Consider the following 14,188-nt stretch of genomic DNA (forward strand, 5'->3'; position numbering starts at 1 on the left):
CCTATGTTGTTTATGTTGTAGTTTAATATCCAATTTAAAGTTATGTTTAAGTTTATTTTAGTCTATGTTTAAATTTATGTTCAACATTATGATCTATGAAAATAATTTTATTTTTAGCTTCTTATTTAATTTTTTTTCTATGGTACGTTTTGTTTTATACATTCAAGCTGAATTGTCAAATTCGAGTAAATAGTCAAAAGTAATAAGTGTTGGTTTGCAGTGATGCATTCAATCCTGAGTACATATTTGAGTAAGTATTCAGTGTTCTGTGGTTTGCAGTGATAAATCATATCAACGGAAAACCCTAATCACATGCATTGAAATAGTTTTATGATTCAGAGTTATATCATCTGCAAAAGTTAGTCACATGTCCCATTTACTCTTTGTTTTAATAAATAATGAATGACTTTCTTATATATACATGTGCTACACTCAACCGTAAACAATATCACCCCAACAATCCCAATTATCATACCAAAACAAAAAATATGTTTTCCATCTCCTCAAGCTCAAGTTCTTCAGATTCTAATCAAAATGAAGACTTCGATCACCTTGTTGATGATTTTGTCACAAACCACCTACCACTTATATTAATTCCACAAAACCCACCACAAGAAAGCCAACCTATAAACGATATTAATAGTGTACTAATTCCAAGAGGGGATAGGGAAAGAGAAAAAGGGCATTTGCAGTTATTTAACGATTACTTTGAAAATAATCCGGTTTACAACGAAAACCAATTTTGTCGTAGATTTCGAATGAAACGACCTTTGTTTTGTCATATTATGAGCAAGGTGGTTGAAGGGGACCAGTTCTTTCAGCAACGTCGGAATGCAGCAAGAAGGCTAGGTTTATCACCTTTGCAAAAATGCACTGCAGCAATAAGAATGTTAGCTTACGGTCTGGCTCCAGATGTCGTGGATGAATATTTGCGTATTGGCCAAACAACCTCTAGGAAGGCGTTGCAACATTTTTGTCAAGGGGTTATTAAACAGTTTGAAGGTGATTACCTACGAAGTCCTACAGATGAAGATATAAGGAGAATCCTTTACCAAAATAATAGGCGTGGTTTTCATGGGATGATTGGTAGTATAGACTGCATGCATTGGGAGTGGAAGAATTGTCCTATGGCTTGGAAAGCGCAATATGCTGGTCGTAGCAAGAATGCGACCCTCATTCCAGAAGTCGTTGCTGATCAAGATTTATGGATTTGGCATGCATTCTTTGGAATGCCTGGATCATGCAACGATCTTAATGTTCTTTACCGATCTTCGGTGTTTGATGATGTACTACAAGGTCGTTCACCGCCAATAAATTTTTCGGTCAACGGTCATCAGTACAACTTGGGCTACTACTTAGCCGATGGAATTTACCCGAGATGGCCAACTTTTATACAAGGTATAACACATCTCAGCTTCAAAAAGACAAGTTATTCGCTGATAGACAAGCAGCAGCTCGGAAAGACGTTGAACGGGCCTTCGGAGTTTTACAAGCTAGGTTTGCTATACTGCGACAACCGTCACTAGCTTTTGATGAAGACATTTTGTGTGATATAATGAAAGCTTGTATAATTATGCACAACATGATTGTAGAGGATGAACGACAAAAATACACTCGTGTAGAAGTTTTGAGACAGTACTATGAAGAAGATCGCCCACAACGTACAACAGTAAGGTCGGGACCAAGTACAAGTGCCATGGTGAACAACGACGAGCCTTTTGAATACAATGTCGGACGTCCACCCAACATTGAATTTGACACGTATCTTCAGAGACGGATAGCCCTTTGTGATAGAGAGACCCATTTATCTCTCAAACAAGATTTGGTAGAGCACATTTGGCAAAGTATGGTCCTAATAATGCCGAATAAATTATTGTAATGTGTCATTAATTACTCCGGTCTATGTTAAAGTAAGGTTAATTTTTAATAATCATCTAGGTCCTAAGTATTTGTATCATCATTTTAAATTCCATTGTATTTTTATATTAATGTAATATAATTAAGAAATGTGGCTTTAATTAAATAATTAAGTTCAAACAAACGTTGTTTAATAGTAAACTATTTTGGTTTTAAAAAATAATTAAAAAAATTAACAACAAAACAGAAATTTTATAATGTAAGTAATTAAACCAAAACTCAAATTTTATAAGGTTAATTGTATTCATAATTGTATCCTACTACTTTAAACAATTTTTTTTAAAAAAAGAATATTGAAATTAAAAAAGGTGATGTGTATTGTGGTGGGGTATAGGAAATAGTGAGAAAGATAGTGGTGAGTAGGGGTGTACAAAAATTGGCCCGGACCTGAAACCGGACCTAAACCGACCTGAACCAGACCGGACCTAACCCGGACCTGTTGATTCAGGTCCGGTCCCGGTTCTTAAAAATCCAGGTTCCCGGTCCCGGTCCGGACCCGGTCCAAACCCGGGGTTTTCAGGTCCGGACCTGAAACCCGGGAAAATCGTAATTAAAAAAAAAAGAAAAAAAAAAGAAGAAAACCAAACTCTGAAAAATTGAAACTGAGTTTTCGTGGACTTATTTGTATTTTCGGTGGACTCATTTGTATTTTTGGTGTTTGAGAATCGGGACTTTATAGACTTTATGTAGTTTTGTAATTGATAATTTTAGTTTGTATGTAATTATTAAATTATGCAACAGGTCTAAAAATCACAAAACAGGTCCATATGCAGGTCCATATGCAGGTCCAACAGGTTTTGTATTAAAAAAAAAAACGAAAAAGACACAAAACAGGTCCATTCAGGTCCAAACCCGGACCGGACCTGATTTTTCAGGTCTGGCCCGGAACCGGACCTGTTAATTCAGGTCCGGTCCCCGGTCCTCATAATTACCCAATTCAGGTCCCCGGTCCAAACAGGTCCGGTCCAGGTCCGGTCCGGTTTTGGACCGGTGTACACCCCTAGTGGTGAGGAGTTTTTTTTATAAGCATTGATGTGGTAAAAAATATTACTCTTGAGGAGAAATGGGTGGGAGGAGTGAGAAAGTGGGTAGAGAGAGAATGAGGAGAAATAATTCTCCTCACTAGTGTTAGTGCTCTAAATGAATGTTGTATTGTGGTTATATATATATATATATATATATATATATATATATATATATAATATATATATATATATATATATATATATATATATATTTCAAATCAACAAAAATAATTTCTATTCATTAAAAATATTCATTAAAAATAATTTCTATTTCAGCAAAATAATTTCAATTTAATAAAAATAATTGGGTTTTTCTACATGGTACCCCTGATTTATGGGGTTTTCTACATTGTAGCCTTCTAAATCCAAAGTTCTACAAAGTATCCATGACTTTTTGGGTTTTTTCAACGTGGTATCCTTGAGTTGTAAAATAAATGACTCTAACTTAATTTGACTCAAACCGACACCATCTAAATGATCTATTTACCACTTCTATATTTATATTAGATGGAGGAATCATCAATCTTCATTATTCGCTATTTAGTGGAACTTTTGTATGATTGTTTGAGATGGAAGATAAGAACTTTTTTTTGCTCCTATAGTCCTACTTAACTAAAAGACCTTGTTTTAGAGGGGACTCAAGTTGTTAGTCCTTTTTTTCGCATTAAACATGCTAGTTGTGTCTTTGAGGATGCTTAATAAGTCGTTTAGATGGTGTTAGTTTGAATCAAATTAATTTAGAGTCGTTTATTTTACTAATCAAGGGTACCATATAGAAAAATCCAAAAACTCAAGGGTATAATGTAAAATAAACTAATAACTCAAGGTCACCTCGTAGAAATTTGAATTTAGGAGGGTACAAGGTAGAAAACTCAAAAACTCAAGGGTACCATGTAGAAAAACCCAAAATAATTTAAATTTCAAAATTATTATTTTTTTTTTTGAGAAAAACCGGATGGTGCCTTATATTATTAACTAGATGAAGCCCGTGCGATGCACGGTTTGTTTGAATTTTTAAAAATAATTTTTTTATACATATATTTATGTGCTAATTTTTTTTATATATTTAGATAAAATTCCTAATATGAAAAGATAATATTTTATATTTAATTAATTTAAATTGGAAAATCTCATTCGCCAATTTTGCTTACGTGGCATTTGAATTATTTAATTATAAAAGATTTTAATAATCTCCTATTTAATTGGTTATTACTAAAATTTATAATCCTACATGGCACACTATGAAAATTAGATCATATGTGGCTCTCTAAAAACTCGGGAAAAAACTCCCCTTTATATATATATATTAGATTTATCCATAAGAATGTATGGAGTAACCTCACAAGAACTATGGGTTTTCTCAAAAAAAAAAAAAAGGTGCAGTGTATTTCTTCAAATAATAATGATAATAATAATAATATAATAATATAATAATAATAATAATAATAATAATAACAATAATAACAATAATAATAATAATAATAATAATAATAATAATAATAATAATAAGGTATAGTGAATTGTGCCTAAGACCCTTAAAAATAATTTTAGTTTTGTAAAAATAAGTTTAGTTTAGGAAAAATAATTTCAGTTCAGTAAAAATAGGTAACTTTTAAAGAAGAAATATAACATAAAATCCGTAAAAAATAATTTCAATTTAGCAAAAATAATTTCAGTTCAATAAAATTAATTTCGGTTCAGTAAAATTATTTAAATTCAGGAAAAATAATTTCAGTTCAGTAAAAATAATTTCAGTTTAGCAAAAATAAGTTGAATTGAAATAGGCCTAAATGCATGATAACATATACATAAAATTTTACTCCCACCATTCTTTGATATTTGCATCACTTCGACCGACACATAAATTTTACCATTAATATCTTTACTTGTGTAGCAATAATTATGGTTAAAAAAAAACAATATCTTGAAAATAGACATTGTAACTAAGCTAGCTAAGAGAGGCTTAGCCTAACACACGGCATGATCTTAAAGCTTTACTTTCCTTGCATCAAAATAAACAAAGAGTCAAGGGATATTAATATTCAGTTACAAAAATCATTTAAAGCAAAAATAATTTTTTTTTTTAATTTGCCAAATTTACACAAGAAAGCCCCGGTTTATCAACTTGATAAAACATATTTTGTTTATCAAGGAGTGAGATTGATAGTAATATCACAAGGCAATAAAAAGAATCATCGCTTCATATTTCTTTGTCTTGTCAAATGGAAAGAAAATAAGACGTTAAAAAAAACCATCTTTACCACACTAAGAGTTTAAGGGGTAGGGGTGTGTGAAAAGGGAAGCAAATGCTTTATGATTTAATCTCAATTCTTTTCATATGGTAGATCCAAGTCCATTGCCTATTTCAAGTTCACTCGGAGCTTTGGCAATTATCGTAGGAGGCGTGATGTACAATCACTATACTAATTTCAAGGGAGGTGAAACACTTCTAAGTTTAGCTGTATTTCTATCCTGTATACCACGATTGTATGGTGGTATAAAGTTCTACGAAAATTCATGTTTGAAGTCATCATACCAAAGTCATACAAATATATATCATTTAGCAGCGAATTTGCTTATTGGATGTTATATTCTTATTGATGGTTTTCTTATCTTGGACCACGAAGAGCCCGATTACGCTCCTGATTTTTATTCTCATTATCATATTGATGAAAAATCTCCTCGTGCTATGCCATAAGGACTTGGGAGTCTGTATCATGGTGAAGGTAAGGTAATGTTACTGTTACGATTCTTGCTTAAAAATATATATCATTTAGCAGCGAATTTGCTTATGAACAAGGAAAAAAAATTCATTTGTTTACAACTTTGTCATTTGATAAACAAGTAATATTTATCACGTTGATAACTTGTTTTTTCTCAATTTACTCCCAATTTAGGTGTGTACTATAATTACTTATTACTATCCGGTGCAATCGCTTGGGCCAAACAACTAGATTTTATTAATATACTTTCTCCATTCTCTTTACTTGCAACATGTTGACATTTGCAAGAGTTGAAATTTCATAAACTTATTATTTGTCCATATTTCTGCTTTGCTTGTTTTTCTTCTTTAGGCCTGTTTGATGATTAATTTTAGCTATTAATTATTTTGACTACCTATTAATCGTTTGCATTAGCTGCTTTGGCTATTTAGTGTATAAACAAAAGCTATTTCAAAAAGGCCCTCATATGAACCATTTTGAAATAACTCTTTCAAACAATGTTTTACTTTCTTCATTACTGAATAATTGACACAACCAAACTTGACACACATGCCAATGTATTGATCTAAATATAAATGGTTAATTATTACGAGTAGTAAAAAAATTCAATATAGTTGATATTATAAAATTAAACTTTATAATAATAATAATAATAATAATAATAATTGGCTAATACAACAATATATTTCATAATAAAATTTATATTTGATACATCAGTAAAAAAGCAATGGTCAAAGTTAATATACTTCGTATAAATAATGCAAAAAGTCATTAATTATTTAGAAACGGAATGAGTGTCAAATAACCAAGGAATTTTTCTTAATTTTACTACTCCCTCCGTCCTTGAATGAATGACCCTTTTGGCCTAATTTTAGTCCCAAAAAGAATGACCCATTTGTTTTCCCAACATCTATTAAAATCACAAAATTATCAATATATCCTCAAATATTTTTGTCATAGCTCCTTCTCCCTATTTTACCCTACTATTTTTTCAGATCTTTGTGTCATCTCTCTAGGCATTAATTGCAAATTATTGTTGACTTGTGTTTTCCCATACATTTGTACTTGCAAATTAAGTTTCTTAATACCCGCAAAATCAACTCAAATGGGTCGTTCTCTCGAGGACTGAGGGAGTAGTTTGTTCTATTTTGGGCTTGGCCCTAAATTACATATTTACATCAATGGAGTTATTTTTAATGGTTTAGAAATGTGCATTAGAGATAATAAAAACTTAAGCGATTTTTAAGAGATAAGGATTGTTGATATTTGCGGTATTCTCATAATTCATACTTCCTAATCAAATACAGCAAGTATCAATATCACACAATAATTAACAAAACGACTTTATGCCACATTCCAAATCCTACTCTCTCATTGATTTGCTCCTTCACAAATCACAACCAGTCAACCACACTACCATTTTCTCTCTCTCTTTGATCTTTGAACTTGCAGCATACCCTCTTGGCGCTGCCGTAAATCCGCCATCCTCCACTGGCCCCCTCAATCCACTATCCGCTATCCGCTCTTCCCTTGTTGCTGCAATTGTAAGGGGTAAAATTGTGCTCATTTTTGAGAATTGCCAAAATCCCAAAATGGGTATTTGTTTGTTGGGCTAGATAAGGTATTAATTGTGAGATATAAAATATTGCCAAAATCCCAAAATGGGTATTTGTTTGTTGGGTTAGATAGTGAGTATTCTGAGTAAAGATCATTTTTTTGTATTTTTTTTCATGTTTGTTTTTGGGAAGAGTGAGATATGATTATGACTTAGCTAGTGTATTGAAAAGACAAACTTATGATTTTAATGGGTTTTTTGAATAATGTCGTATTGCTTAGATATCAAATCAGTTGGCTTTATATGTATCTGAAGTTCTTATGGCCTGTTTGGTAGTTGGTAATAAATTGTGATGATTGGAATGAATTTTATGTGTAATTTAGTATGAAAAGTACTTATGTTCTTGATAGGAATGTAATCTTGTCCCCTAAGTATTTGTTTTTTCCATGAACTCTTGGAAGGTTGTATTTGGTGGGAATGGACATTTATGAAGAAAAACAGACTTTTTAAGGGTCATCTTGAATGAACATTGATTTTCTTTCCAAATGTATATACAATTTCATTTCTATTGCCATTGTTTGACCCAAGGTACCAAACGGGCTGTTAGATTTCGTCGATGATAAGATTCTAAATACATATAAACTGATAATTGCATAGTGGTTATGATTGTCTGCTGTCACATTGTGTGTTTGTGTTTGTGCATTGGATATTGATTCATGTCCCCTTCGACATTGTAGGAGCTTAAGGGGTTTTGATGGTTTGTTGGGGTTGCTACTGATGTCTTGCTATTAGATATAGCTGCTCAAATAAATCAAAGATGGCAACCCTGCACTCCAATAATCTTACAGTTTTTGTAGACGCGGCTTTGGCCCATCAGAAATGCGGAGACTATTTGGTTTTCAGAAGTGAAACATATCTAGGAAATGAATTGCGTGCAGCCATGTACTTTATGGGTCTTGCTTATTGTTTCATCGGATTATCAGCCATTACAGATAGATTTTTTCGCTCCATGGAGAATGTAGTTAAGCAGACTCGTAAAGTGGTGGTAATTGATCCCTTGACTAAGGTTGAAACTGTTAGATATGAGAAGGTGTGGAATTATGCAATTGCAGATATTGCTCTTCTGGCTTTCGGAACTAGCTTCCCTCAGATATCTTTAGCTACCATTGATGCTATAAGGAACCTTGGAAGCCTTAATGCTGGAGGTTTATCTTTTTCTTATGCATTTAAGTAATTTTGGTGTCAAATGTCATGCTTGTAAGACTTTACATTAATATATGTACAACACCGATAAAGAAAAAGAAAGCTAAAAACCTTCATAAGTTTATATGATTTGGTTTAAATTGCAGCTTTCTCATATATTTGTTTTCAGTTGTACATCAAACTGCAATGTGCTAAATTACTCTCTAGTGCTGACTTAGTTTTGATATTTCCTGTTGCTTCAAGTGGTATATTGCTAGTCTATTATAGTATTATTGTTATATATCAGTGTATGCTATACTTGCTTAGGTTTCATGGCTTTATAATGTTCCAATATGGAGCTCTTTTGCTAGAGATTAGCCTTTTCTTCTGCCCTACTATAATTTTAAAAAGATTATTAATCAAAATAGTTGGTATACTGCTCAACTGAGTTAGAGACAAGTGATATCTCTGCAACTAGGTCTCACCAGTTCTTCCAAACATAGATTATGAAGAAATTTGTTTTTAGCTCTAATATGGAAGCACCTTGAACAGGAAGAAGATGATTTCGATGTATACAATAAATGGCATAAGTAAAACATTCAAATGTTGTGCTTTGTTTCTCTCCTTGCTTCTATATATGTTTGGTATTGACTTCAGCTTGACTTGTAATTATGTAGGCTTGGGTCCTGGAACTCTAGTAGGTTCTGCTGCATTCGACCTATTCCCAATCCATGCTGTTTGTGTAGTTGTTCCGAAAGCTGGAGAACTGAAAAAGATATCTGATATAGGAGTCTGGTTGGTTGAGCTATTTTGGTCCTTTTGGGCTTACATATGGCTGTACATTATTTTGAAGGTAATGAATTTCTATACATTATACTCTCTCTTTAGCTGGTCATACTTTTAGTTTTCTTGTATATAATTCTTCAAAAATAAAATTTCATGGACGACTTTTCTTGTTGTAAATTGATGGAAATCCTTATTCATCTTTCTGGATGCTTTGATCTTTGTCTTCTGAACTTAATATTAGAACTCATATCTTCTTTGCGATTGTTGAGGTGATTGTATCAACATTTGCATGCATTATTTGGCATGTAACCTCTGGTTGTGCAAAGCGCTAGGCAAAATAAAAAGCTTCTGCTATACGTAAATCACTTTGTGATGAATATATGATTTCCTCAGCTTAATGTAAGCACTTGTAGTTGATATAAAACGATAATATATTGTAGAAATGTTCTTTCTACAGGTTTGGACTCCCAATGTAGTTACTCTATTGGAGTCATCTTTGACAGTGTTGCAATATGGCTTACTGCTGTTAAATGCATATGCTCAGGACATGCGATGGCCTTACTTATCTCTTCCTTTGTAAGTTTATGTTTTAAAAAAATTGTCTCTCTAGTTGGCTTGTATTATCTGACATACTTGGTATTAAGACATTTCTCTATCATTCACTATTCAGCTCGAGATCTGAGAGGCCTGAGGAGTGGGTTCCAGAAGAGGCTTCACCGTGTAAACATGAAAACCTAGGAGAAGATTCTGTTGATTCTGTTGCTGATTATGAAGACAGAAACATTGTCGACATCTTTTCCATTCATGGTGACAATGAGACAGGTAATGTTGACACACATCAACAGTTTCCTTAGTTCATCTTGTGCCTCTCAAAAGCCAAATTGAATTTTATTGTAGATTTTTGTATAAGGCCCGGTAATGCCTCAGAAAATATTGATGTATCTTTTTATTTAGATGATTTTTCTGAAGTATTACTTTCAGGTACATATCAGGCCCTGTCTTCTGATGAAGTGGCTGAATCAAACATTGAACAAGTTGTGAGAAACATAAAAGTAGACAATGCCACTATACTGTCACTTTGGAAGCAACAGTTCGTGGATGCACTCATGGTACTTATATTTTAGTATTTTTTGTTTTACATGACATTAGAGGGTTTTATTTATTTAGCAACGTGTCAAAAGTGCAGTTTCTTTTTTATTTTTTATTTTATTTTATTTATTATTATTGTTATTGTTATTGTTATTATTTATTTTTATTATTGTTATCGTTATCGTTATTGTTATTGTTATTGTTATTATTATTATTATTTTAATTATTATTTCTTTATTTATTTATATTATTATTATTGTTATTATTTCATTACTAATGTTGAGAAAAAAAATTCCGGATGAAGGCTCCATTTAACATCTAGTGCTTTACGGTTAAACAAAATGTACTGTCTATTTCAATTGACTAGAACAAATTCAAAAAGGCATTTCTTTCACCCCCTCCTAACTTTTTAACTTATCTGCTTGTATATCACTGACTCTTTTAATAAAACTACCCTCTGAATGAATTTTTTTGGAACTAGCTTATTAGACATGAAAATGATTTTATCTATTTTCCTCCACAAATAGTTCAGTCCTAAGATTGGGAGTGTTGGAAATATAAAATTCATTACCGAAATACTTGTTCTTATATAGCAATATGAATTGTAACTTTCTTTGTATCTAGAAGAATTTTCGATAACTGATAAGGTAGGAAAATGAACTTTTAGGACGGGATTTAATCTGTGTAGGGAAATATATATTGGTATGTATCTTATTTTTGCATTTGTAGGAATAGGCTGCCTTCTTGTCATTGTTCTGTGAATATACTGACTTTTAAATTTTGGTGAGACAGTTTGAACATAAAAAGCTGGAGGGTATCTTTCTAAGGTCGGTCAGATTTATCTGGTTTTTGCTTCTCCTACCGTGGAGGTTCATGTTTGCCTTTGTGCCTCCTTATCGTATTGCTCATGGATGGATAGCCTTCACCTGTTCTCTACTCTTCATCAGTAGTATAGCTTTCATAGTGACAAAGATCACAGATATGATAAGCTGCGTGACGGGTTAGCTTGTGCTTATATTGATTGGTATCCATTGCCATGATCAAATGTAAGTTCCTATTTTTCTTGACTAATATTCTGTTTGACAGGACTAAATCCTTATGTTATTGCTTTTACCGCGTTGGCTGCGGGTACCTCTTGGCCAGACTTAGTGGCCAGCAAGATCGCTGCTGAGCGTCAGACAACAGCGGATTCTGCTATTGCAAATATCACCTGCAGGTTTTTCTTTTTCTTCCCCTCCACCCCCCCCCCCCTTTTTTTTGGTTAAATCTGCTTGTTTCATTTAAAGATTCTTAAAGACAAAACTTCCTAGTCTTCTAGAACAGGCAAGCAAGTACAAAAGCATTATAGCATAGTTATGTTCTGTTGTCTTGGATTTCACTGCTTTAAGGTCATATAGAAGAAGCAAAGGTGCAGAAATATAAGAAGTGTTGCATTTATTAACACATCAGAATTCATTACTTGGCCAGATGTTTGTTCGTGTAGAGGGTGTTAGGTGGTGGTCTTGGTAAAAACTAAAAAGGGAGAGCGGACTGTGGACCTTGTAGAGAGTGTTCTTCTTTTCACCCTGGATCTGGAAAATAACAAAACGAGTTTTTCTGTTTGTTTCTTTAGTGGAAGTGAAAATTGATCACTCCGACTAGATCAATGATAGTTGAACCATTATTATACTCATTTTGTTTAGGGTCGAATTTAATAGTTTATTTACTTCAGAGTATGTTCAGGTTTGGATCCTGTATTTTGATTATCGGGTTTGGTTTGATTTTGCCAAGTTAACACAAACTGAGAGAATCAGAGAGGAATGAAAACTCATTACTCTATATTTTTCACTGTGTTAAACCTTTCAAATTTTCCTAGTAACATGTTGCATGTTCATTAGGATTTTTTGCTCCCATGGTAACATTTTTCTGGATTTCCTTTTTCTCTTGCAGCAATTCCGTGAACATATATGTGGGCATTGGCATCCCATGGCTAATCGATACAACATACAATTATTTTGCATATCATGAACCATTGAGGATTGAAAGTGCTGAGGGTCTTAGTTTTTCATTGCTTGTGTTTTTCTGCACTTCAGTAGGTTGTATATCAGTTCTGGTACTGAGGCGTCTTGTGTTTGGTGCCGAGCTTGGTGGACCTAGGATCTGGGCATGGATCACAAGTGGGTACTTCATGTTGCTTTGGCTTATTTTTGTTACTCTGTCCTCCCTCAAAGTCTCCGGCCTTTTGTAATTTTGCAAGTCCATATATATTGCTCTAGATTTATGTAAAATTATTTCATTTAAAATTCATTAGCATTTTATCATAGTGTGATATGTACAACGCATATAGAAACATCAAAGAAAAATGAATTTTTTTCATAGATGTATAAAGCTTCAAACATTACTTGATGACATCCATTTTATCAATTGGATCACTTTTGTGTTTTTGTGAGTTTCTTACTCATTAACTCTCTGTTTACAAATAACATTCATGTATTCATTTCTTAGGGTGTTTCCACTCAACTCATTTGAGGTGGACTCCACTAACTCTCATTCCCTCGCATTCTTACCTTTCCTTATTAAATTCCTTAATATGTGTGTCCAAACCTAACCAGGTGACTTTCGATAATGGAAAGGCTTCCATAAAAGGTATGCATGATCCGCCCCTCCTCCTACCATAGCAGCTTAGCGAGGGCCAAACTCTGCTTCGGTCCACCACATAGTTACCTTTACAGAACAAAAATTTCCTTCTTTTTTCGGTTGTTAACCTACCCAATCCAACCAGAAACCAGAAAGAAACTATGCTAAAGCTCTAATGCTGATATGCCAATCGAAAATTGAAATACAGCTTCAGCACGGTCAAGGTCCCCTCTAGGGGGCCAAATCCATTAACGATCCCGAGTTTCCAGACACATTGCCATTTCCTTTATCTCTGGTATTGTTCTGGTAGAGAATGATCTTCTCTACAACACAACTATGACCAATTTACCGCTTTCAGGTTGTTTCTAAAGCATCTCGCTCGTTTTCATTATCTTTCTTTCAAACATATAGACGCCACTACTTTTGCACATCGGGAGTTTAATACACAGTTTACCAGCGACAATTTCGAACAATGATACAAGTGCACTTCAAGATTGTTCAAAAGATGGTATTATACGTCGCAAAATGAATTTATACGTTATCTTGTAAGATAAGTCTTGTGTCAATGTCCATAGAATAGGGTTGATGTAGAATATGAAATACAAACACATTTGCAGTGAGTTTTATCATCAATTATCATTGATATTGACATGAGCTCATCGCTATCAAAACGTTTTATATACAAATGAGTGCACATAAAAGTAAATGCACCCCCAAAGGTGGGTTTTTGCTCATTTCATAGTTTTTTTAAAATATATTAGATGAACTAAATTGGACCTTGCACCAGGGGTGTATATAAAATTTCACATCACTATAACATTACACGTTAGTTCATGTTTATGGCCCTGTTTGGTTTGATATAAAAGGTTTTCATGGAAAATGAATTTTCCATTTTTTCCCATTTTCCTTTGTTTGGTTTGTTAAGGAGTGGAAAACAATTTTTCAACGGTGGAAAATTTCATCTTTAATGATGGAAAACATTTTCCTTCAAAAAACAAGGGAAGCCACATTTTCCTCTCTCCTCCTTACCTCTTTTTTTACTTCCCTCTCATTCATCCCTACATTTCCACTCTTATTTTTTATTTTTCTTGGACTTTTCTTGTATGCAACCAAACAATGGAAAACTAATTTGCAATTGTGTTTTTCCTTGAAAATATGTTTTCCATGAAAACTAATTTTCCATTGAAAATGTTTTACATTAAAACAAACGGGGCCTATATTGCTAATTAAATTACTTGTAATTGTACATGAATTATTCTTATTTTTAATATTTAAAAGAAATGTGAAAAAAAAAT

General features: G+C 33.1%; 2 protein-coding genes across 4 annotated transcripts; both read left to right on the forward strand.

Annotated features, from left to right (window-relative positions):
• The first annotated feature begins 488 nt into the window (after positions 1–488).
• Positions 489–5,640, forward strand: LOC110727632. The gene is made up of 3 exons (XM_021907210.1): positions 489–1,497; positions 1,593–1,844; positions 5,288–5,640. Exons 1-3 carry the CDS (start codon positions 489–491, stop codon positions 5,638–5,640), a joined length of 1,614 nt encoding a protein of 537 aa, XP_021762902.1.
• Positions 5,641–6,965: 1,325 nt separating this feature from the next.
• LOC110727904 (magnesium/proton exchanger-like) lies at positions 6,966–12,705 on the forward strand. 3 transcript variants are annotated; one of them, XM_021907496.1, is made up of 9 exons: positions 6,966–7,216; positions 7,958–8,425; positions 9,080–9,255; positions 9,646–9,764; positions 9,859–10,010; positions 10,170–10,297; positions 11,070–11,277; positions 11,364–11,493; positions 12,207–12,705. In XM_021907496.1, the coding sequence occupies exons 2-9, from the start codon at positions 8,038–8,040 to the stop codon at positions 12,502–12,504; spliced, it is 1,599 nt and encodes a 532-aa protein (XP_021763188.1). In that variant the 5' UTR covers positions 6,966–7,216; positions 7,958–8,037; the 3' UTR covers positions 12,505–12,705. The 3 variants fall into 3 exon arrangements, with proteins under 3 accessions (XP_021763188.1, XP_021763189.1, XP_021763187.1); XM_021907497.1 differs by having other exon boundaries at positions 6,966–7,209; XM_021907495.1 differs by having other exon boundaries at positions 6,967–7,286.
• Positions 12,706–14,188: the final 1,483 nt, after the last annotated feature.

The sequence above is a fragment of the Chenopodium quinoa genome, unplaced genomic scaffold (genome assembly GCF_001683475.1).
Source record: "Chenopodium quinoa cultivar QQ74 unplaced genomic scaffold, ASM168347v1, whole genome shotgun sequence".
Lineage (NCBI taxonomy): Eukaryota > Viridiplantae > Streptophyta > Magnoliopsida > Caryophyllales > Amaranthaceae > Chenopodium > Chenopodium quinoa.